This window comes from Volvox carteri, assembly GCF_000143455.1.
Source record: "Volvox carteri f. nagariensis unplaced genomic scaffold VOLCAscaffold_29, whole genome shotgun sequence".
NCBI lineage: Eukaryota > Viridiplantae > Chlorophyta > Chlorophyceae > Chlamydomonadales > Volvocaceae > Volvox > Volvox carteri.
In genome coordinates, this window is record NW_003307572.1 from 447164 (window position 1) to 471955 (window position 24792).

The window sequence follows — 24792 nt, forward strand, 5'->3', positions numbered from 1 at the left end:
GCCACTCGGGCTGCCCCGGGATGTTCTCCTGTACACTCTCTCCTCCCCGTGGTGCTTTCTGTGTCATGAAGCCGTCTTTGTTCCCCCACGGTCCAAACCTGGCCCCTGCTGGCCCAAGCGAACAGGCGAGCTGGGACCCCTTAGACCCGCCGTGCCTGCTGGCCGATATGCAAAACCCGGCTCCTGGAAAAAAATGAACTTATGTGTGTGTATGTGTATGTTACAATTTGAGTTGAATTACTCTCCGAAGGCGTAACGGCCCATATGAGCCGGCGGCCCAAGTCAGCATTAGCCTGCTGCTGCATGGTAGCTAGGGCTTCCGGGGAGTGTGTTTGTGTTTGGAGTCATCTGGAGCGGTTTACTGGGTTGCAGAGGTGCAAACATCTAACACAGGCAGGCAGACAGACAGACAGATAAACAGACAGATAGACAGACAGATAGACAGACACTCAGGCCTATCTCAGTGGTGTAGCCACTCATGCATCCAGTCTTCGAAGGTCTCGGGGATTCGGTGAGCTTCTTAGCGATGGTGATGTGCCCGCGGGGCTCGACTGCGAACAGGGTTAGTTTGTCCCGTCCTAAGTAATTCGCCAGTATTGAGTCTATGGCAAGGTTGCCGCCGGTTGTCCATCGGTGGCTGTTAGGCAGGTAGGCAGCCAGGTAGTGGCAGGCAGTCTCTTCGTTTTATTGCTCCTGCCGGGGATAGGGTTCGCGGCCGGGTGATTTCAGACGGGTAAGGACTGGAAGACTGATACATAATATGCATGGCTTCAATCTACATCGAAGTTGGGTGTCAATTTGTGTGCACGCGATGTGCACCATGTGCCATGCTAGTGCCCGCGCGAAACGCGGTGGATGGCTCGGTTGTTGACCGTTGTGGGGTACGAGATGCCCAGCTTCCAAGCGGTCGGCCTAACTCATGCCGCTAATGTTGGAATATCCCTTTAACCGTTGAACGGTCGATATAAGTTGAATTTGTTTTTACCTGCTCCTCCACGTAGCTTTCTCTTCGCATCAGTAATTTAATTCGCTCTGAGCTGACGCAATTTTGATTCAAGCAAAGGTTACAGATGCTGCTTCAAGCCACAAGCGCTATCTCCAGCCTGCAGCTTTTGGCCAAAGTCGCTATAGCTCATGGCGGAGTGCGGTTTGCCTCCTCGTCTGTCGATGTCGCTGCGAAGGTGGGCTATTACGGTTGCCGCGACTGTTACGCAAGCTCAATTATGCAATTGAGCTACAAGTTAAGGCCTTGATGTCTTAAATTATGGTTTGGGCCATGGGCCTGGAACACATATCCCGAAACCTGCAACTTTTCTGGAGTTGCTCCGACATTGCTCCGACATAAAGTTCCTACCAAGATTTTTCAGACCTCTGAATTGGGAAGGTATATTTGTAAAACCTGTCTTCGCGCAATAGCTTGAAACCGGAAGGCTGTTGCAGGGTTCCGTAACGATTGCGGCCGCACCGCCCAAGCCTCTAGTCAACGCCTGTTGCACGTGCTGCCACCAAGCACAATCCCTTCTTCCAATCTTCATCTGTTTGCCTTGTACTCACTTGTAGACTAGGAAGCTACCAGATTTAAGTTGTCCCATAGTAATTTAACTGAAGCAACCCACGATCGACCCGCATCGCCGGCATGCACGGCTTTCCATGCGGCACGCCGCCTGCTGCTGCTCACAGGCTCTGAAGCCCTCTGTGCAAGCGCGCGCAGCTTCTGGGGCCTCACCTTTCCCCGACGTGTCCCCTTCCACGCAGCCTTTAGCTCCGTTGCCCACCTTTTCCCTTTCCTCCCGCAGCTGGTGCTGGTGTTTTGGACGTCGACACGTGATTTGTTTCTCCTCGCATCATGTACGATTCCATCCATTCCCGCCCCGTCCCCAACCCCGTCCCCGCTCGATGTCGAAACCCACGCACGCCTACAGCAAAGCACTGGTCAATTGGGCGATACGGCATACCATACCAGTATTTTTCACCCCCAGTTCTTTTACTTGACCAATGTTCTGTACAATGTCCATATCTGATTTTCCTCTTCTCCTCCCACTCCGCACTGTGTGTTTCTTTCCCTTGCCTCCCAACCCCCCCGCAACCCCCAACCATTTCCCAACGGGATGCTCTCCGGCATGACATCTACTTCTTACTCGGCACGTCGCCACATACATACATACATACATACACACACACATACACACATACATACATACATACATACATACATACATACATACATACATACATACATACATACATACATACATACATACATACATACATACATACATACATACATACATACATACACGCGGACCCCAGGTGGGCTTCGTGGGTCTGGGCGCGATGGGCCACCGAATGGCGAAGCACCTGCTCGACGCCGGCAAAAACCTCGTAGTGTACGACAGCAATCGCTTTGCGATCGATCGACTGCTCGAAGATGCGAGTGCGGTGGCAGCCGCCGGCGGGCCTGGAACTGTCGAAGCCGCGTGCAGCCCCGCTGACCTAGCTGAGACTCGCGGTGCGCAGTGGCAATGGCGGTGGGGAGGGTGGGAGTGGGGGTACGGGCTTACCAAGCGGGCCATGCCGGGTCGAGTCGGGTCCGGTCGGGTTAGGAGTGACGCGCACTAAAGTGGCCTTTAGATTCCTCGCCTAACGGAAAACATAACAGGTTCGGTTCTGTGAACAGCCAAGAAGTGGCTCCTATGGCTCCCATTAGGTGGGAGCGGGGAGCTTGGGATGGTGCGGGTGGGTGGGTCGGGGTTGTGCCCTCAATCCCCACCCCCAACCCATCCCGCCCTAAGCCGACGTATCCAATTTCGGTGGTGCACACCTCCTTTCGTCATACAGTACGGCTCTGACACTGGTACGACGCGCTGCACTGCAAAAGCGAAACCTTCCGGCCCCCTACCGCTCTGTTGGCCGTCGAGCCCCTTTTTTTCGCCCGGCGAGGCCTGTTTCCCCTGACACGGCGACGATTCGTACTTGTACATCTGCTGTACGGCACATGCAGGGGTGTCGGTTGTATTTACTATGCTGCCTGGCGCAGCTGCTGCTCGTCGGGCTTACCTTGCTGGGGATGGGCTGCTGGCGGCGAGCGGAGGAGTGGTGCCCCGGGTGCTGGTGGGTGGGTAGGTGGGTGGGGGTTGGGGACGGGGACCTTATGACTCGGAGCTGAGGTTGTCTGCCGCTCCAGGGTTTGGAAGCAAGGGGCTCCCGGTTGCCTTTGCATGGCCGGGGTAGAGCTGGGGGTGTGGGAGGTTGCGGGTGGGAGCAGGTCGGAGGTCAGCGTGGAACGACAACACATGGTGGTTCTGGACATATATGCTTTTTTCATTCATTAGGAGTGCATCCTAAGGCCTACTTACATCCGAAAGCAGCTGGTTTAGGATGTAAAGTAAATGGCACATATGTCTCACCTCGTCCCTCCCTTCCTTTTTCACCGTCCTAAAATGGTAAAACCCTAAAACCCGTGACCATTTCCCCACCTTCCGGTAGCCTTTCCACTTCGCTGCCTTTAGCTTTAACTTTTTACTAAAACTTCTTCCTTTGCATTTCCACTTTCTTTACGACTTTTTTCTTTCATCTCGGCGGCTAGGAAGTCTTCTCCTTTTTTTGCCTTTTCTTCTTTCGACTTGGCAGCTCAGACATACTCATTCCGCAATCTAGCTAGCTGGCCACGCCGCCGCGATGACTATTACCCTACTGTCACTACTGATTAGTTACTTACAAATATATAAATAATAAATTCCTGATGCAGTATCCGTTTAAAATCTAATCCTGGAGAATCCAGACCGTTGACCTCTTTTTAGTATCTGCTGCTTCAATCGCCAGTGGTTCTCCTTACCCTCTTCGCCCCCTGGTACCCTCCCCTCCCCTCCCCTCCCCTCCCCCTTGTCCAGGTGGACTGCACCACCCTAGATCCGCCCACCGCCCGGGAGCTGGAGGGCAGGGTTCGTGCCACCCGCATCAGCCCCGCAGCGGGACCCCCCCTGCCGGGGCTGCCCCCCCAGAACCCCGCATTGCTGGATGCGCCCGTGACGGGGGGCATCGTGGGAGCTGATAAGGGTGAGCGAGGATAAGCCCCATGACGTCCTGTGGCTTTGTGGCTTGTCATGCCCTCCCACCCACTTTGCTCGTCCAGGTTGCTAAGGCTGTCGTTACAAGGTTGTCCTTGCAAGCAAGACTCCATTTCGAAGTGTTTATTGTCCTGTGTGGTGTCATGTAATAATAATAGTTGTTATTATTATTACTATTATTATCGTAATTTTACTATATTATTAAAAATTAGTTAACGGGATCTGTGCTGTACAGCTCAAGCAACCGCTTGTCCCTCTCCTATCCGCGATCCCTCTTAAACCTCAGCCCCCCTTCGCTCGTTGCGCGTCTTGCATCATACGATGATATCCCTCTCCCAATCTCTCCTGCCTCCTGCCTCGCCTCCAACCCCATACCCCACCCCCCTTCAGGCACGCTGTCGTTCCTTGTGGGCGGTGAGGCGGCCGCTCTACCCGCCGTGGAGCCCCTGCTGCGGGACATGGGCAGCCGGGTGATCTGGTGCGGGGACGCGGGGGACGCGCAGGCGGCAAGGCTGTGCAACACACTGGTCATGGTGAGATGGGGGGGATGGGGAAGATGGGGGGGAGGGAGGGGGGAGGCGACCAGAACACGTCTGTGTTTGTGTGTGTGAATCTCTCTCACACACAGGCAGGCGAAGATTTTGCGCACATGTGCATGAAGGACAGTGGGGGGGCAAGTGGGCTGTGGGTAGCTGTGGCATCAGACAAGGGCCGCTGGTAGAGCGCCTGAGTGGTTTTTGTGTGTGTGTGGCGGGGGGGTGGGGAGAGGAGTAGGGGCAGTGGTTGTGGTAGTGCCGCAGCGGCAATTGCGTCGCCTGCTTGCTGCTTCCCGTGCAGGGCAGAGCAGCGAGCCCACCTCCACCTCCGCCAACACCACACCGTAATTCCACCCCGACTCGTCAGACAGTGTGCCGTACTTACGCCGTACATACATACGCCCCGCCCTGGGTGTCCATCCTTGTCCCGTCCATCAGCTGCACGATTCGCTGTATGTTTCGTGTGTTACCACGTATGTATGTGCGTCCCCCCGGGCCAGGCGGCCACAATGGCGGCCACTGCGGAGGCCATGGCGCTGTCCCGGCGACTGGGTGTTGACCCGGGGGTCATGACCCGGGTGCTGAACTCGGGCAGCGGTCGCAGCTGGGTGAGCCAGGAGTACAACCCGGTGCCGGGACTGACTCCTGATGCGCCTGCCAGCCAGGTGCGGATGAAGGGAGGGAGCGGCGGGAGGGGCGGGAGGAAAACGGGGCGGGAGGTGGAGGGAGTGGGGGCTAAGGGCTCAGGTGCCGAGGGGAGGGGGTAAGACTCGGGAGGGCGGGTCGGCGGCGGAGGGGGGGAGGGGGTTCCGGAGGAGGGGGGAGATGTCCCCGGGGGTTATATCCCCGAGGGACCTGATGACTTTAGGTGAGGTCATCATCGGGTCGGGCGTCGGGGTTCGTACGCATGAGGGGGGGATGTACGAACCTCTCGGCCCCCCTACTAATCGTTCCTAATCCCCCACACAAAGGGGGGAACTCAGTTGAGCCCAAGGAAACAAATCACATTCGGCCCTCCCCCTCCCCCCGGCGATCATTGCTTTGGACTCAGTCAGCAGTTTGCAACTCTGGATGTGGGTGGGAGTTGTTTGCTACCTCCCCCCAACACACACATACATACATACATAAAGGGTACGATTGGGTGTCCCGGTCCGTGTCGGCCAGGCAGATAGGTAACACACACACACACACACACACACACACAGACACACTCTCTCGCACACACACACACCGCCACCTCCCCCAGGGCTACCGGGCCGGTCATCGTTCCTCCCAAGTTGTGGAACACCTCACTATGGCGCTGAATGCGGCTGATAAAAGCCACTCTCCCGTACCAGTATGCCGTAACACCCTGCAGCTGTACAGCAAGGTACGGCATGGTGGGCATTACTGCGCCTCGGCCCTCCGTATGGGAGGAGAGGAATGGGGGAGGGTATGGAGGCACGGGGCTTGGGGCTTCTAACTCGGCGCATAACGGTTACTGTACACACATACGGACGCACACAACCATATAATCGAACCCGGGGGCGTTTCCCTCTCCAGACATCTTTTTGCCGTCGTACATTCAGTCATATGATAATGTCCAAAACAGATTTACGTGTCCGCCTATATGTGCACCCCCCCACCCCCCACCCCCCACCCACACCCACGCAGATTGTGGAGGAGGGCATGGGCGACCAGGACTTTGCATCCATTTACCGCTATGTGTACGGCAGCGGCAGCTCGTCCCACGAGTGGCGCTCGGGGGAGCAGCTCTTCAACTCCACTCACTGAAAACTCAACACCCCCTAATGCAGTACGACGAGACCGTACGGAAGGTTAGCTGAGGGATTGGGGCGGTCGGGTCGGGTCGTATTCGTTACAGGATCCGTAGCAATGACAGCGAACGGCAAGGAGGGAGGGAGGGGCGGGGGGGGGGGACGGGGGGAGGGGGGGAACGGGGGGAAACCGGCCAACAGGGGGTCAACAGTGCAATAATAGGATAGCTACGCAATGAATGATTTATTAGGCTCTTGCATGGTTGTGTGCCTGTATGTGTGCCTGTGTGTTTTGCATGCGCGTCCATCACCTCCAGCCACACGCCCTTCCCAGTCCGCCTCATCTTTCCGAGCCCTTTAGATATGCCCCTTCCCCCTTTCCCTTTTCCCGCCGGGTGTCCCGTACTAGCTTACGCTAGGGCTTCGAGTTGGGGTCTATCTGCACGGCGAGCGACCCAAGTGACCCACGGGTCAATATATACACACACACACATTGGAGGTCTTGGGAAAAGAGCGGGGCCTTATGGCGGGTGCAGATGTGAGGGAAGGTGTCGTGCTTGACGGGATGCGACGTGTGGGGTCGCAACAGATCTGCACGTGATGTTGGGGCCCTACGTAGACCCAGAATCCGTATTCCGGATCCAGATCGAATCCAGCAGCAATCCGACACCTCGGACCACGGGACGAGGGCTCAGTGCTCGACGTGACCCCCAGATGGATATGGGAGTGAGGCCGCGAGTGCGAGCAGCAGCGGGCTGCGGGAAGTTATACTCGCTTTGCACGAAGAATGTACGGAAGCGGTACGGCAACCTGGAGCAGCAGTTTGGCAGGTTGTCGCGTGGCGTGGCGCGGGGGAGGGAAGGGTTTGAATGGCGGCAGGAGAGGGAATACAAGGTAACGAGCGTTAGTTTTAGAGTGTGTTTTGTCTGCCGTACAGTGCACACGGCGGTTGGTATCATAGCATCATAGCATTGGGTTTTGAGCCGTTGGTTTCCAACGGAGGAGGGGGTACTGGAGAGGGGATAGAGGAGAAGGAGGAGAAGGATGCGGGGGGACCAAACAAGGAGCTAGAACGGTGTTTGTTCTGCCGCGCGGCGAACGCACACGGTACGGCAGTGACCATGACGGTAACGGCGAAGTAAGGTAGTTGGGGGTGTTGGCGAGTGGTTCTGTTGGCTGTCCTCCTCGCGTGCAGGAACACCCCCTGACAAAACATTGTGGTGGTCGATTCTTTAGACGAAATGCCATCACTGCTGACGCTGCTGATATTCCTGCTACTGCTGCTATTGTGGCAGTGAGCCCACCGCGCCCCTATTTGTCCACGGCGGGATGTGTTTTGCTGATGTATATAGCATAGGAAGAATATTGGTGTTTGCGGGGACGTATGTTTTCCCGTACAGGCCGGCCACTCGTACACCAATGCCGGGGAGGGCCTTGCGTCCATGTGGTAGGACGGCGCGCCTGTGTCGTACAACACCGGACAAGCACTGGGGCTGTGTCTTACGAGTATAGATCGACGGACGAGTTCAGACGAGACCAGGTGTCCGTCTGTCCCTCTGTCTGTCTGTATGTCCATTTGCATCCCTGCTCATTGGTGATTGTCCTTTACCATGTGTACTGGTATTTTAGGTTTTCAATGTGCCGGGATGTACGAAAATAATCGTACGACGGTCGTCGTACATGGTGACTACCATGGCTTCTGCCACCGTAAAATAGAGGAGTAATAAAAAATGAGGAGGAATGTTTTTGGTGGTGGTGGCACCTTTGTGGCGGCGTCTATTTCCGGGGGGGGTTGCGGACGAAGGCGCAATTACATGAACAGTTTGCATCTGCCTTGCTTTGCAAAGCAGTCTGCAGTTCAGAAAGAAAGGAGATGATGTGGAGACATGTGGGGATCAGTCAATCAATCAATCAACACGATTGCGAATCGAAGCTGAAACTTTGACACTCCAAGTCACTCCAAGTCACTCAAAAGCACAGCAGAGCATGTGAGATGTCTCCCACACCTGGCTCCCAAACGTCCGCACTTCGACTTGGCCCTCAATGCCGCCCTCCTCTCGTCCCCTCAGCCCATCTCCTCTATTGATGACACCCAAAATGGCGGGTCGCGAACACAACTTACGGTTCACCGCAAAGAAATAGTTCATCGGGTCCCCCTTAGGGGACATAAAACAACACGAACGTCGTCCTCCGGGGGTCTCGCATCTCCGGGGGGAGGTGCCGCCAATGGGACACAGTGTCGTACGACTACCCCCCCACCCCGCTGCCGCTGCCGCTGTTATTGTTGCCACTCGCCGCCGGGGAGCAGCCGCCAGTGCAGCGCCGCCAGTACGGAACGCAGCTCCGCCACCGCTACGGCCACGACCGGGTTCAAAGCTGGATTCCAATCCTCAGCAGCTGGCCCAGCACGTGTCGTACTACACTCCCCACCCGCACGCCCACCCGCACCCTCACCCGGCGGCCGTTGAGGCGGCGGCCTCCGTCGCGGTGGACCAAGGTGGCGCCAAGCCACGTGACCGTCGGGTCGTACAAGCAGGCAGCTCCCCGGCGGGAGACCCATGGTTCGTAGCCAACTGCCGGGCTCCGCTTCTTGAAGCTCCACCAGCGGCGCCACCCGTCCGACACAGGCCTCTGACCCGTCGGACACCCCCGCCGCCGTCGCTGCGCCACAGCTTCCAGCGCTACTGATTCTACCGCCCAAGCGGCTACTGCCGATGCTGCGGTAGATGGCGGCGCTCCGGACGAGATTGGCCAGGACGCTCCCTTCAGGCGGCTCGTGTACGACGACAGCCGCCGCCGGGTACGGCAGGTCTGCCTGCAAATCTCGTTGATGCTGTTGACGGTTGAGGTCGCTGAAGTTGTCGGTTCCCCGTGCAGCTGCCACCGCTGGCGCCGGCAGCACCTTCACGACCACTAGAGGCACCGAGGAGTCCCTCGGCCCTGACGACGGCGACGGCGACGGCGACGGCGACGGCGACGGCGACGGCGGCAGCGCCGATGACAACGGCCAGGATGGCGCAGGAGCAACACGTGTGCCGGACTCCGGAGCCTGTCCCCCTCCGTATAGCTGCAGCGCCGCCGCCAGCCAGGGGTTGCCGTCTCGTCCGCGAAGGTGGTCGTCTGTGAAGAGCAGCAACCGGGGACCGACCCACGGGTCCGCCACGACGTCCAGTGTGGACAATGTGACGGCGGGACAACGACGCTCCGGAAACTCACCAAGGACCTGGCCACTGTTGCTGCTACTGCCGCGTCCTGCCGTATCGCTACCCGGCGGCGACAACGGCGAGGGCGGCGGTGACGGCGGCAGCTGTAGCCAGCAGTGTGGCATACGGCAGCCCGGAGCGGAGCTAGGGTTGTACGGCGCGCCCCGCGGCGGAAGCCGAGCCAACGCCTCCTCCACCGTCTCCACCACCGCCCTCGAGCTAGAGCCTGCGGTTCCCGCCGTTGCCCCAGAAATGCCTCCTGCGGGAACGGACGACTGTCGTACGACTACCGCGCCCTTGTCGTACACGAAGCCCAGATCCTCCGCTGGGAACTGCAGCCGAAGACTGGCTCCGGAGCTGCAAACATGTCGGGAAGGGGGGTGGAGAGGGGACAGCGGGGGTTGGGGGTAATATAATTTGGGGCAAAAACGAAAGGCATCCTGCAGGCAAAGCCAAAGGGTACCGACAGAGTTGGGTCGGGGCCTTGGTCCCCTCTTCTTCCCTCCGTAGCGCCCTCCACCCCACCCCCAACCCCTCTTGGAGCCCTCGACACGCCGTTTAAAAAAGCACTGCCCGCGCCGCTGTCTACCGGTAGGTAGGGTCGCAGGTAGCACAGGTAGCAGACAGCACTAACGCACGCACGCACGCAAGCAGCCGTGCGCCGTCTACGTGTCACTGCCGTACTTGAGAATCCGCTGCACTTGCTGCTCCCTCCAGGCGCCCAGCGGCGGCACCGGCAGCCCCTCCGGCCCCGACATCCTGCGGCCCAGGTCCAGAACCGCCTCCAGCAGCCGCTTCCGAAACCACGGAGGTAGGGGGGCTGGCGGGAGTGACCGGGAGGCGGGAGCGGAGGCAGCGGGGGAAGGGCAAACGGGGATAGAAGGTGTATGTATGTATGTATGTATGTATGTATGTATGTATGTATGTATGTATGTATGTATGTATGTATGTATGTATGTATGTATGTATGTATGTATGTATGTATGTATGTATGTATGTATGTATGTATGTATGTATGTATGTATGTATGTATGTATGTATGTATGTATGTATGTATGTATGTATGTATGTATGTATGTATGTATGTATGTATGTATGTATGTATGCATGGAAGCATGGAAGCATGGAAGCATGTGTTTTGCTGATCTGAGTGCCGCGACGAGGGGCGAAATGCCGATGGCGGTACATGAATAACTCTTTTTAACCGAAGTGCGCTCCGACGTAGTCACCAGCGTCGTCTCAGTAGACTTTTCCAGTTAGGAAACTGTAAACGTCGCTAGCTTGAATTTGCACCATGTGTGTGTGTATGTATGTCTGTGTGTGTGTGTGTGTGTGTCTCGGAGGGGGTGGGGGTAAGGAGGCGCATGAAAAGCGACAGGCGGAAGGATGAGGGCTGCAGGGGGGGGCTGCAGGGGGGCCCCGAGGAAGCGCTTCACCCACCCCCCCCGAGGTAGGGGGCCCAGGAAGGAGGAGGGCGCGAGTACGACAGCGGCATGCGCAATGGGTTGATAAGCACACTTTTGACAACACAGCTCCTCCATGTGGCAAGAAGACATGAACAAAGTTGCCGAACAATTTGCCGTACCACGCAGCTAGGGACCCATTAAGCCACACACTTCGTATACAATGCACATATTTATTGTATTTATATACATATATACACAGTTTATATGCATATATACATATGTACATATATACATGTATACATATGTACAAACATACATATGTATACATATGTACACAAATGTAAACACCCCCTCAGGTGCTCTCCCCCCTCTCCCTGGCAGCAGCTTCACTCGTTCGTGGTTCGTCTTCCCCCCTCCCCCCTCCCCCCTCCCCCCCCTCCCTCTCTTTCTCTCTTTCTCCGGCACACGGATACTACAGGGGTATTCGCACACGAAGGGAACGGCGGCCCCCAGATGTATCTTCCGGCGACTCGTCAATGCCCATGGAGCCGTGTGCGGGTGAGCCGCACCGCACCCACCGCGTAGGACCTCAGCAGCTCCCTGCCCGCCCAGCCCCGCAACACGGCCGCCAGCTTCCAGGCCAGGTTCGCCGCATCCTGCACGCCGGTGTTCATACCGAACCCGCCAGCCGGGGGGAAGCGGTGCGCTGAGTCGCCCGCCAGAAAGACAGCCAGCGGGCCACCGCTACTGCTGCTGCTGCTGCTGCTGCCGTTGTCGGAGGATGCGAAGGCGAATCTGCGCCGGAGGGGTTTGAGTTGGAATTGGATACTGCGCTGCACTTCCCGCAGACCTCCGCCACAGGGGGTCACATCAACACAGTACGACGCACCCCCGCCCCCTCCTCCGCATGTCGGCCCCATGTCAGGTTATCAACCTATTCCAAAGGGCCTCCTCTCCCTCCTCTCCCTCTCCTCTCCCTCCCTTTCCATCCGGGCCCCCGAGCCCCCCTGGACCTCGCACCTGTCTGCCACCTCCGCGGTCATTGCCCAGGGCCGTACCTGCAACAGCCGTACATCCACTACCCCCGGGTGAGGAACCCCCGGAGAGCCGCTAGCCGGGGAGTCAGGAGTCTAAGGGGGTGGCAAGGGGGGGAGGGGAGGGGAGGGGAGGGGAGGGCGCATTCACGGATCATTCGCGGGACGGTTTCCTAGGGTTACGCAAATACATGCACACCGGGGGCCGGGCGATGCCACGCACTCCTATTCGCGGTGGGAAGGAGGTCACGGTCAACCCTCCCCCCTCCCCGCAACCTCCCTCACACATACACAAATACACACACACACACCAGTTGCAAACGGGGGAGGACCCCCCCGGCAGGATATGCAGCAGGTTGCCGGTCAATTTTGACTTATTGGGTTCAACGCACAACCGTCAAAACAACGGTCAATGGTTAACGGTATACTCCACCCTATATGCAGCCCGGATCGCCGGCCCTCCCTCCCGAAAATCTCCCACACTCCTCTCACAAGCTGTCCGGCCGCAGCGCGAATCAGCTGTACGATTCGCTCCGGTGGAAAGTCAGCGGGCGACTGCAGCGGCGGAAAGTACGGAATCTGCAGGCAAGGTGGTACGACAGGTTCGCAGGAGGTGAAAGGGGAGGAGGCGGCGGGGTTCCCACACCTGGTTGGCAATCGGATGGGGGCCCCCGGAGAGGAGGAGGGGGAGGCGGAGGTATCCGTGTACGAACAAAACACACACAGAGCACACACACGCACCTGCGCCACGAACTCCCCCGCCTGGATGTCGTGCGCCACCAGCACCGCCACCACCTCAGGGTTGAACACGAAGTACAACATGGCCGGGTGGCGGGCGGCCCGGCTGGCCAGGGCGGCGCTGATGAAGTGGGCGTTGATCAGGTGCTGCAGGGGGCCCGCGCCCTGGGAGCCATGAACAGGTTGGGTGAAGGGATCGGCGCGGGCAAGGGAAACAAGAATCAAGACTGAACCTGGTGGGGAGGGGGGTGGAGGAAGGGGTGAGGCGATGGAAGGTAGAAGCTGCCGGGCCGCCGGAGCCGCACTGGCAGGGGGGCCTGAGGGGTCTGGTGTGTGGAGGGAGGGAGGGAGGGAGGGAGGGAGGGAGGGGGGGAGGGGGGGAAAGACGAACCACGAACGAGTGAAGCTGCGGCCAAGGAAAGGGTGTACCAGAAGCAGAACTGACCGATAGGCGTTCTTGAAGGAGGGACGGGGGGAGGGAGGGGGAGTGGTCGGATACGTTATGTCAGGGGAACAAGGGGAGTGGGGAGTGGGGAGTGGGGAAAAGACGAACCACACACGATTGAAGCTGCTGCCAGGGCAGTGGGGAGTGGGGAGGTGTATCCTTCCCGAGCCGCGGGGCTGTGAGCTGCGACGTACGACGTACGACGTATGACGTACCTCCAATCTGCCTCCCATGAGGCCCCTCACAGCGCTGTGAGCGCCGTCAGCGGCCACCAAGTACTGACAACGAAGAAGCACGGCACGCCGGCGCTGGTTGTGGTGGTGGTTGGGGTGGTTGGGGTGGTTGGGGTGTGGAGGAGGCAAAGCCGCCGCCGCGCTGTCCGAATCCGTCACCTCGACTTCCACCTCCACGTCATCGACGTTCGTTGCGTCCTGTACGACGCCTGTCGCGGCGGGGTGGCCGTTGGGAGCCACCTGGCGGCGGCGAAAGCTGACCCCACGCAATGTCGTACCCCAGCTAACGGCGGCGCCGCAGCTGGAGCCCTTGGGCGCGCTTAACCTGCCGTCGCAGCCCAACGTCAATACCATTGCCGTCGCCACCTCCTCTGCTACTGCCGCCGTCGCCACCTCCGCCTGTCGCTGTAGCATGATCCCCAGCAGCCGGTGTTGCGGGAGGTGCGCCACTGGCTCCGGGGACAGCCGGGGGGAGGTGGGAGAGGACTGACCTGCCGGGGGGGGGGAGGGAGGTGGCAACATGATAAAAACACATTAGAACTGGAAAAATATCGGTCCCTTCTGAATGTCGGTCCACTCCCCCCCAGACACGCACACACACACACACCTGGTTGTCCGGCCCGCGGGAAGGAGGGGAGGGGCACAAGGCGCATGGCGTGGGCAAGGGGGAGATGAGTCCACAGAAAAGTCGTGCGTCAGCGGTACGGCATGGCCAACCCCAGTCACGACCCACCCGCGATGTAACGCTCAGGCGCCGGGATCTAAGAGACGCCATGTCACCGGCTGAAATAAGATGAACACAACAGACAGACAGACAAACAAACAGACAGACAAAACAAACAGACAAAACAGACAGACAAACAGACAGACAGACAGATGTACGCCCTAGACATAACAGATCCTGCTTAAACGGACATGGCCATGCAACCACCCGTATAAGTTCTCTCCCACTTCCACCGCCGGATATATCAGCGCTGGTGCAGAGGCGCGGCAAGAAGGGCGGGAGAGAAGATACTCTTAGCTCCGTACAAACGTACGTACCTCGGAAGTGGTCCACCTCGCCGTACACTCGTCCTGCCACAGTCTCGCAGTACACGAAGCGACGCCACTGCTCCAGGGGCGGCATCCGTTGCCGTACAGGCCCCGCCAGGCCCAACCCCCGGAAAATCTGAAGGCCACCCGGAGATAAGATAAGGCAGTTTTCCCCCATGTCGAATATGTAAATATGAGGCACAAGAAGAAGAAGAAGAAATCTGATGATTGCATATGATGTGTGAAACAGGGGGGTGTATCTTCACCCGTGGCAGCTACCCTGCGAAACCCTGCCTTCCCCGGTATTTCGGGGCACGCACCCTCATCCAGACACCCTAGCCAACTTCTCAGTGGATCGCTCAGGTTCCGCACCCACCACCAGCATCCAACGGAATCTGCCGGATCGACAGCGGCCCAACTCCATTCCTGGTCGGCTCGCAGGTTAACTTTATCCCAGGTCACCACCGTCCATCAACTAGGGGCGCAATGCCTTCCACCATCGGAAGGATTTTCAACTCTAACAGGTATCGATCCCGGGATCTCCCGGGGGCAATGGTCGCGCGTACCCTAGTATGCATATATATACATATGTACCACACGAAGCGATTACCTAAACGGTTGTACGGCACACGCATTGCCCTCGCAATTGTGGAAATGACCGGCATATGATGATAATCTCACTGTACGGCATGTGCCGCTGTACGGAAAATAGTGCTGCGGCGGGCTGACGGCCGCTCGCCCGTCGCAGCAGCTCCTCTCTGTTCCCTCTGCGCTAATCTATTCCAACTTTCCGTTCCGCTTCCGCTCTGTTCCCTGACCCAACACTCCGCACTCAGCACCCCCCCACACACACATAATACCTCCATCGTTCGATTGTTGATGAAGTGCGCCTGTGGATGTTGCGTGGGGCCCAGGGCTCGCTCCAGAACCACGTGCCGTATACCTGCATACAAGATGTAGTACGGGAGGGAGCAATCTGCAGTACAGGCCCCCCCTCTTGTGTGGTGGCTGACGGCGTTCGTGCGTGTGCAGCGAAACACCCCAGAGCCCAGTTCAGACCAGTCCAGCCTGAGACCAACGCAAAACACACACACGCACACATACACGCACACATACATTGATACATACAGACTGGACTTCTTCACCAGCTTCTGGCCGCGGCTCAGATTTGTAAAACCCGCACGCCGGCAGCCCCGGGGCCGCCCTTCAAACGTGCTACCCTTCCCACGTGCTTCCCTTCAGCGGCGCACAGCTCCCCCCCGGCCTCGCGCCCTCGTTGACCCTCCCTTACTCCTCCCGCTCACCGTACTTGGCTAGCAGCAGCGACAAAGTCAGACCTGTGGGTCCTGCACCGCAGATCACCACGGGGACCACCTCCTCCTCCGCGCCGGCCAGGTCGGCCCCCACAGCTGCAGTTGCCCCTGCCCCTGCCCCTGCAGCTGCAGATGGTGCTGGTGCTGGTGCTGGTGCTGCTACACGACCTGCAGGCCCATCACCATCGCCACTCGACGCCCCGGCCACACGCCTGTCGCCTCCGTCGCTGCCTCTGCTGTCGGTGCTGGTACTGGCATAGCCTCTACAGGGGCTACAGCCGTGTACGGCATCTGTTGTCGTGGCTCCTCTGGTCAGCGTAAAGCTGCTACTGCCTGTGAGGCCGCCCCCTGGTAGGGGGCTCGGTGTCCTTGCGGCGACGTCGCCGCTTATTCCAAACAATAGGTGGGGGCACCGATGTGCCGGCGCCGGCGCCGCCGACGTTGGGACAGGGACCACCGCAGCGGCTGGCGTACCCCCACGTCCATGCCCCCACGTGCCGTATAGTAACTCGCCGTACGACCCGAACCCGGGTTTGCCCGCCCCGGTGGCACGGTAGCCGTGATTACCCCCGATGGCGCCATACCCCCTGTAACCATGACAGCTATTGCTGCTGCTGCTGCTGCTGCTTCCTCCTTTGCTCAGCTGCAAAACAGGCGAAGAAGGCCAGGCCGCCCTTCCTCGCAGCGCCAACAAATGAAGTGCTGTTGCAGCTGCCTCCGCTGCTGCTGTTGCTGCTGCTGCTACTGCTCTCGAGTGGTCGCAGCTGTAGGTTGGATTGGTGCATATTGGCAGGGCGGCGCCGAGGTCTGGGGCGGCGTGGTTACAGCTAGGTGCGCGAAAGGCGAGCGGCGAGTGGGAGCTGGCGGGAGAATGAGAGGTTGAGGAGTAAGGCGGGATGAGGCTGGATGAGGCGGCCAAGATGGGAGAAAGAAATGGCCCCACAGATTCCCAGGGAAAGTTGCAATGAGCTGCGTGATTGGAGGTTTTCCTTCCCTGACAACAGACAATTGGTTTCAGTTCTAATCCCAGCGAGCCGAGGCAAACAGGACGATTGACGTGTACGGCATTGTGTACGGCGTATACTACGAAGGACGCATTGGATTTCAACGCATCATTCGTCCTCCTGTCCGACTTGTTCATAAGAGTACAGAAATTTGCATGGAGTGTGGGTACCGGCTATGGAAAGCGAGCGAGCACTGCAGCGAACGCGTCTACGGGGAAGGAGTTAACCGTTGCGGGCAGCAGCAACTGCTTTAATGACGTGGCCGAGAGCTGTCAGTAAACCAGGTATTAGACAAACGCTGTTAATTGCTGACCCAGATGGACGCAGCGCCGCTAGACACACTGCAAGGGTGCCTCGTTCCACGGCTTCATTCCCACGCCCCGTGCATGCGCTCTCTTCCAGTACTCCGCGAGGCTCATGGAATCCAACGTCCGGTCTACTACCAGGGGCCATAGCTATTCTGGTGGGCAACACCTGGAACAGGTACATAGGACCGCATAAGTGATAAGAGAAGCTTTGGCTCACCCTTGGGCGTTGGTCAGCAGGGAAAGCGTGGAGACCCGGAGGGGAGGAGGCATGTACTGTCGGCGGTTGCCCCTTGGCTGCGGACGAACGAACTCCGGCGTACCAGCCCGCGTCCAAGCACCGCTGCAGGTGGATTAATTCTGTGCCATCGTATCAATTTTAGGTGCCTGTACCGTTCGGAGCGTGTATTGGCTTCGTTCCAGTGACTGATGTGTACTGGGGTTCAGGCACGGTTCAGGAAAGTGGTTGGGGACGAGACGACAGCGAAAAAAAGCGCATGCTCGGGTAAGTGTGTAGAGTTGCGAAACGTATCCCCGAGAATAGGAAAAGTACTACATTTGCGTACACCCGACGGTCCGCCGTACAGGGGATTTGCTCACCACCCAAACTATCTCTTAGCTGCCCCAAACTTACTATAATAGCTGTTGGACGTAGCCTGCTGCTGAAACAATAGTGGACAGTCGGCATTGCGCACGGACGCCAAGTGGTAAACGCTTGATGGTATTGATTATATAGCGCACTTTCGTTCGCCTCCCCAAACCTGCGCTGTTTGTGTAACTGTGCCTAAAGCAAATATCATCTGAACGGTAGGAAGCCACGTGGACCTGCTGCTGGTTGATTTCTGTCCGATCGTTCTAGCGCGGGTGAACTGGCCGCCTCTAGCGTTACGCTGTGCCGAGGCTGCGACATCGAGCGTTGACAAACCATATCCTCGCTTAATATATTTTGCGGTACCGGCCTTAGCTTTTCTTGAAAGTCCCGGGGAAGCTTTTTGCAGCTTCTGTCCATCGAAACCCGCAAGCCTCGTTGCCGTGGTTATGCACTAACATAGAAGCCACTTTTAAGCTTTTGTTGCTCCTTTTTGATATATGTACTTACAGAAGGCGTGGAGCTGCAGAGGACCTGACCTGCGCTCGGAAAATGTTCGGAGCAAGCCGTTGGACACCGTCCGCGGGGTCATCTCAGCAAGCCGCTGGGTCGTCAGCTGTGAAGCAAATGGTTCGAGCTTTACGCCGGCTGGGTCACCAGCCTGGATCCTGCCCCGCTGTAACGCACAACGGCATTTACGCGGGCGCACCATATGTTCGCGCTAACGTGGGCCAAACCAATGGACCTAGCTCTTCAAGCTCCTCCACGTCTCAGATCCATGGACTCAGCCCGACGGGCGCTCGAATTCTTAGCGGCGCGTCTGCTGGCACCGCTCCGCGACCTGCTGGGCTCATCTTCCCTCAGGATGTCAGGCCGCCGGTAGTCGCCACCGCGGCTGCGGCGTCCGCAGCCCCTGCTGTTCAAACGGTATCCGCTGATGCTGGTGCAACAACTTCTTCCTCCACGTCTGGGCCATCAGCGGCGCTGCCGGAGGGCTTCTGTGGCCATGGCCTTGACGGTCCGGTGCTGTGGCTGGGAGGTCAGCGAGTTCATTCGCTTAGTGAGCGAGGCCGTGATGTGATGCGCTCTATGTCAGACTGGGCAGCGAGAGAACTGCCAAGGTAAGGACTTATGACGCTTCACCTTCCGTCAGAGGAGGATTTTCGGGAGGGGACCGGGCTGCATGTGGAGGGTGACGGACAGTATGGCATGCAGACTGTTTGGAAGACGAAGTGGAAGCTGCAATAGAGGTCGCAGGTAGATAGAAAGACAGCATGCTAATGCACCGTTTGGGAACGTGCACGTATTGCATGGCAGGAGCTAGGAAGTCAGATCTCAAGAGGGCGAGCACAGAACAGGGTTGCAAAGTTGCTGCCCTGCTATAAAGCGATGCCATTTATTGCAGCGAAACTTCATTACATGGCATAGGCCTTGGGAGAGCTGGGGAAAGGGCGGTAGGGGTTCAGTCATGCCAGCTGGCGTTGTTCCAAAAGCAGGGCATGCCATGCCGGGCCCAGGGGGGGAAGGTCGACGGAAAAAGGGACAGGGAAACAGAAATGGTTGGAGCCAGGCATGGCCCTTATAACGCTTGGGAGCAAAACGGGAGGGCTCTCGGCAGGGCTATCAGTGGCACGGAGGAGAATGGCTCAGGTGGTGTGCAGTCTTTGCCCTCTTGTTGTTCGCTGATTCGTAGGGTTTCGTGGGGATAACAGTTTGGGATAGGCGGAGGTGCCCTGACGCCTTGATTGGGGCCCAGCTGCCACGGTCGGGCGGGGGGCCGTAACCTGCCCTCCTTCCTACCTGCACTGTGATTGGCGGTTTCCCTGATCGCTTTTGAACCGAATTCCATTGACACCGTCTTTCCCCGTTTCCGTCACGTACTTTGCTCCGTACCCTGCTTGATGCCGCATTACAGGTATCTGAAGGCTTCGGAGCGCTCCTGGCAGCCGGCGGATCTGCTGCCCGACCCGGCCTCTCCCGATTTCTACGACCAGGTAAGGCAAGGGGGAGGAAGAGGAGGGGGCTGGAAGGAGGGAGGGGGCTTTGGCTTACCGGCTACGTGTGTCCATTTTGGGCTCCAAAACGATCGTTACACCCGCCAGTGAGGAGTGCGAGGTTGAGAACTTATGGAGGGTGGGGCCGGAGTTTGAGTTAGGAGAGATATGCCTACCTGCCTGCATGGGTTGATGACAAAGCATGATGACGTTGCAACTTGGCCCCAACTCCTCGGTTCGCAGGTTTCTGCCCTCCGTGCCGCCTCCGCCAACCTGCCCAACGACTACCTGGTGGTGCTGGTGGGGGACATGGTCACGGAGGTGAGCGCTTGGGGATGCGGTGGGTGACGAGGGATTGGCAGGGGAGCGAGGCTGTGAGGACGCTGATGGTCCCGGTTCGGGGGTTTCCGAGGATTTAAACCCTGAAACCCTTACACGCGTTGCACGCACACAGCACGCGCACCCACACACACGCACAGTACACCGCGCCTTTATTCCCCACCTTCCACCCTCCATTCTGCCCACTGCCTCTCTTCCTCCCCTTCCCCTCCCTGCCTCCCTCCCCCTCCCCTCAGGAGGCCCTCCCCTCCTACATGAATATGCTGAACACGCTGGACGAGACCCGGGACGAGACCGGAGCCAGTGACAACCCCTGGGCCCACTGGACCCGGCACTGGACGGCGGAGGAGAACCGACACGGGGACGTGCTCAATAAGTACCTGTACCTATCGGGAAGGTGAGTGTGGGTGCCTGCGTGCGTGCATGCCTGGGAGGTGGCAGATCGTGGGATGGTGCTAGCTGTCTGTCTAGGTTTGTGTGAAGACTAGGGTGGGTGGTTGATTGATGGGGTTGGTCGGTTTGGGGGCGATTTCCGGATCTGCGCTCAGGAGTCATCCGGGTCATCCGGGTCCACATGCCTGAACCCCTGAATACCTGAGGACGTACATAATCTCAGCTCATCACCCTCCCCATGTACCTGCTCGTCTAAATAATTCCTCACCCCTTCTCCGCCCCCTCTTCCCCCCCCCCCAAACTGCCAGGGTGGACATGTACAGCATTGAGTCCACCATTCAGCGGCTCATTGGTCGGGGACTGGACCCCAAACTGGAGAACAACCCCTACCTGTGCTTTGTGTACACCAGCTTCCAGGTGAGGAGGCGGAATGGGGCGGGGGCTTGGGGCAGTAAGGGAGGGGGATCAAGGGAAAAGGGAGGGACCTTGAGGCGGCACCTAGACAAGGCCCCGCAGGCTCGCAACAACCACCCGGCCGCAAGCAAGTGAGTTCGCAGCAGCGCAGCAGCAGTGTGGACTGCGGGGCAGTACCTCGGGAGAGAGGGGAGAGGGCTGTCGGCATACTGGGAGGAAGTGGTCTGTGAGAGAGGGGATGGGGGCATGTGAGGAAGGAGGAGGTGTTCGCAGGCTTGGGCAGATTATTGCAACCCATATTTTCTCACCCTTTTCGCCCATGTCGTATGTTGTGTCTTCCTTCCTTTCCCACCTTTCCTTGAGTCCACCGCCGCCTCTGCCGTCTGTCCTCCCCGCACTGCCCGCCTGCCCCTGGGTCGGCAGCATTTGTTCTCCTTTGTTGGTGTTTAAGCACTTTTACTTCCACCTCAGGGCTCCCCGCTGGAGGAGGCTTATAGCCATCCAGGGTCCTGCAATCACCGCCCTCCACCCCCACCACCGCTATCATTAACGGAATGTAGGAAACCGAAAGAAGTAAATACCCCCTCCTACTCACCCCCACCACAACCATCGCCACAATCACCGTGCAGGAGCGCGCCACCCGCATATCCCACGGCAACACCGCCCGTCTAGCGCAGTATCATGGGGACCTGCCGCTGGCCAAGCTGACGGGCCTTATCGCCAGTGACGAGGCGCGTCATGAGGCGGCCTACACCGCCATTGTGGGGGAGATATTCAAACGGGACCCGGACGGGGCCATGCTGGCGTTTGCTGACATGATGCGGAAGGTGGGAAGGGACGGAGGGTGTGCGATGTGTGGGGAGTATGGGTGTGCTCTGTGCACGGTACGGCTCGAGAGAGAGAGAGAGAGAGGACGTGATGCTGTAGTCGCAGTTGTGCGGCTGGGAAGGCAACAGCTGTGAGCTGAAGGGGGTGCTGTGTCCTTCTTAAGCAAGCAATTGCACCTGCTCCCGCTATGCAAGTTGTTGGCCCCCATAATCACTCTCCGGAGACGGGTACTTCGTAGCTGAAGAGCATAATACCCGCTGATGTATTCGCTCATCTGTGCTGCATTTCCTGTATATGCATTACCGACACAAAAACTCCCTCCCAACGCACACATGCCCACACGCCTTCTCCCTCCCTTTCCCTTCCCCTTCCCTCAGGGCATCGTGATGCCCGCCCACTTTGTTGACGACGGTTGGCACGACACGGCCAACGGCAAGGCCTCGAACCTCTTTGTGGACTACGCCACGGTGGCGGATGCCATCGGTGTGTACACCACCAACGATTATGCCAGCATCATCGACCACCTGGTGGGGGTGCGGGCGGGCTTGAGGATGCTGCGGGGTTTGGTTGATTTGGGCGGTTGCTGAAACGTCGTGGGGCTGAAACGCTGTAAGGGGGACCAGGCTGAAAGGGGAGAATGTGTGTGTGTCTGTCTGTGAATCGGAAGCAGCATTTTTAGCGCCGCTGACTTGAAGAAGTAAAGAACGAGCCGCAGCGTTCTGTGTACTAGAAACGAATATATGAAGCAGGATATAACAGGGACTTATCCCCGGCCACGTTGGCTACACACGCACGCGTGCAGGTCAAGCGATGGGACATTGCTAACCTCAAGGTGGTGACAGGCGAGGCGGCCGAGGCGCAGGTGTGATACGTGGGGTGCTGGGGACGCGTGGCAAATAGACGCGGTGCGACAGCTTACACGCCCTGGCTAGCTGCCTTGCTGGCAGGTCTATCTTGGGGAGGGGGCGTAGGGCTCGAATAGGGCTCCCTCTCGCACCCGCTGGGTGCCCCGGCAACCCCGAGGAGAGTTGGTCTTGGTGGACTTAATGGCCTGGAAACTTCTCTCCGGTGCGCCACATTGGCGGCCGCTGCGGTGATACAGAGCTGACTGCTTCCAAACAATAGGTTTTGTTGCAGCGTTTCCGTACCCGGGGGATTTCTGCCCCCGTTCCGTCAATCCTCTGTGTCTTTACCCGCACAGTTCAGAACCTCTCCCACTTCCTCCTTTGTCCAGACGCTGTCGTCGTTACCCGGGTTGCCCTTCTCTTCCTGCACCCATCCCACTGGGTTTTTGCACATCGTTGACCCTTTGCTTCTTCATCTGCGATATGATCCTTCCCCCCTTCGCACATACGCACACGCATGCGCGCTTGCTGGTTTCCTCCCCTGCAGGCCTTCCTGATGAAGCACAGCGAACGCATTCGGCGGCTGGCTGATCTGCAGATGGAACGCCGCCTGCGGGACCGCAAGCGCGGCAAGACCCGCACCGCGGCGTTCAGCTGGATCTTCAAACGGGAGGTCTCCCTGGGCTAAGGGACTGCTGTTGTTGCCGATGATGACGATGATGATGTGGAGGAGGGGGTGGTGGTGCGGACCTCTTGCCTCTTGTCACATGGGTCACGTGCACGGCAACGGTCAGATCAGATGGACGGGCGAAGGAGACAACGACGAAAGATGGGGGAAGGGATGTAGCATTTATCCGGTTTTGCTGGTCGTGTCCGCGCTGTCGCGTTTGCCCCCCGTCTATTGTCCCCCCAATCCTGGCGTCTGCTTCTTGTTCTTCATCGTCGTCTACCCCATGGGCGGCCTCTTATTGGTTTCCAACCAGTTGGTTGCGCATTCGCTGTATCCACTGGGGGCAATAGGGCAACTGGACACACCGGGGCCGTAATGCGCCTACAACGTGTTTTGCGTGCGCGTGTTCGTGAGAGGGTGTGTGAGGTGTGTGCTTTGGTCGTGCCGTTCATTCCCTGGTTCATAACCCGATGTCGCGATGTGCGCTGCCTCGTGTTCTGTTTATGCTGGTTTATGTGCTGTGTGTGTGTGTGTTGTAAAAGCTTACGTTTGTTTTGTATGTGCTTTGCATTTCTTTCTTCTTTTTTACACCTTGTTGATGTAATGGCCTGCGCTAGGGGCCTAGAGGTGCTGTACCTCGCAACCCACTTCAACCGGGGAACCAGCTTCTAACCCGAGCTGCGGTTCCCAAGGGCAGGAGCCCTCCTGCCCATTCCAGGCTGCCGGTTACGCGGCTTCCGGCAATCCGGTGGTATCTGCTCAACCTGACCCCCGTCCTGTGGGCCGTCGTCGGCCCGTTCGTATATTTTCGTTTTCGCCGCCGTTGTCCTTTGTACTGACGCGGGAAGTCATCACAGGCCCCGCAGCCGCACGAGGCGGCGCACGCGCGCTGAAGGGCGGAGTTGCTGCGCATCGAGGCCGCGTTACATGATGTTTCATGGCGGCGGTGGTGGCGGTGGTCATTTTGGTTATTACTATTATGAGATGGCTCCATGACGAGGGCTGTTCGCAGGGTAACCTCGTAAAAAGAGACGCGTCACCTTCGTCATGGGCTACAGGGAGGGGAAAGGACCGGCTGTGCCAGGATGAAAGAGTTTCTCCCGGAGTAAGTTCTGGCCGAGGGTTTAGACGGAGTAAGTTCTGGCCGAGGGTTTAGATAAGAGAGCCGGTCTGCACTGCTGCTGCATCACGTGGGGCGCTAGTGGGTTTGCGGAACCCGGTGTGGTTGAGTTGGGCGGTGTCAGTTAGTGAGCAGTGGAAAAAGCCATGTTTTGACGGCTAAAAAGTATGGGATGGAATCCCAGGGCGTAGGCGATATTGAGCATGAGGTGAGAAGGTCGCGCCGCCGACGACCCCAAGCGAGCAACCTCTTGATGATTCAAGTGATGATTTAGACTTGTATCTGCTTTGCAGTTGTAGTTTATGGTTGCGGTTTTTGGTCAGGTGTAGGAGCGGAGTGGAGAGAGAGAGCGCCGCGGCAGGATGCGTAGTGCCGGCCCCTGCTTTGGGCTTGGCAGAGCTTCTTTCATAAGGCCCTTTGCCGCACGCCCTCTCCGCGCGCACGTCCTGGCCTGGCCGCATGTTGTACGTCGTCTGGTCTGGCTGACGTGAGGGGCTAGCGTTACGGTGCGGGCCCATGTGTGTGCA

The 24792-nt window shown here is 58.3% G+C and overlaps 3 protein-coding genes across 3 annotated transcripts; 2 read left to right on the top strand and 1 right to left on the bottom strand.

The window, feature by feature from the left end:
* Positions 1 to 1070: 1070 nt before the first annotated feature.
* Positions 1071 to 6376, top strand: VOLCADRAFT_118095 (uncharacterized protein; the record flags this gene model as incomplete). Its single annotated transcript, XM_002952299.1, has 8 exons — positions 1071 to 1181; positions 2311 to 2509; positions 3002 to 3111; positions 3891 to 4056; positions 4458 to 4600; positions 5104 to 5268; positions 5850 to 5972; positions 6257 to 6376. 8 exons carry the CDS (start codon positions 1071 to 1073, stop codon positions 6374 to 6376), a joined length of 1137 nt encoding a protein of 378 aa, XP_002952345.1.
* A 939-nt stretch (positions 6377 to 7315) lies between these two features.
* VOLCADRAFT_93005 (uncharacterized protein) lies at positions 7316 to 17346 on the bottom strand (the record flags this gene model as incomplete). The annotated part of the gene is made up of 15 exons (XM_002952372.1): positions 7316 to 7371; positions 8815 to 9246; positions 9577 to 9920; positions 10233 to 10383; positions 11544 to 11764; positions 11990 to 12099; positions 12496 to 12582; positions 12745 to 12906; positions 13047 to 13067; positions 13402 to 13628; positions 13698 to 13910; positions 14461 to 14587; positions 15270 to 15394; positions 15756 to 16027; positions 17294 to 17346. The coding sequence occupies 15 exons, from the start codon at positions 17344 to 17346 to the stop codon at positions 7316 to 7318; spliced, it is 2601 nt and encodes an 866-aa protein (XP_002952418.1).
* Positions 17347 to 19563: 2217 nt separating this feature from the next.
* VOLCADRAFT_62507 (uncharacterized protein) lies at positions 19564 to 23163 on the top strand (the record flags this gene model as incomplete). The annotated part of the gene is made up of 8 exons (XM_002952300.1): positions 19564 to 19656; positions 19900 to 19977; positions 20232 to 20392; positions 20697 to 20805; positions 21432 to 21629; positions 22008 to 22157; positions 22433 to 22492; positions 23023 to 23163. 8 exons carry the CDS (start codon positions 19564 to 19566, stop codon positions 23161 to 23163), a joined length of 990 nt encoding a protein of 329 aa, XP_002952346.1.
* Between the last annotated feature and the right edge of the window lie 1629 nt (positions 23164 to 24792).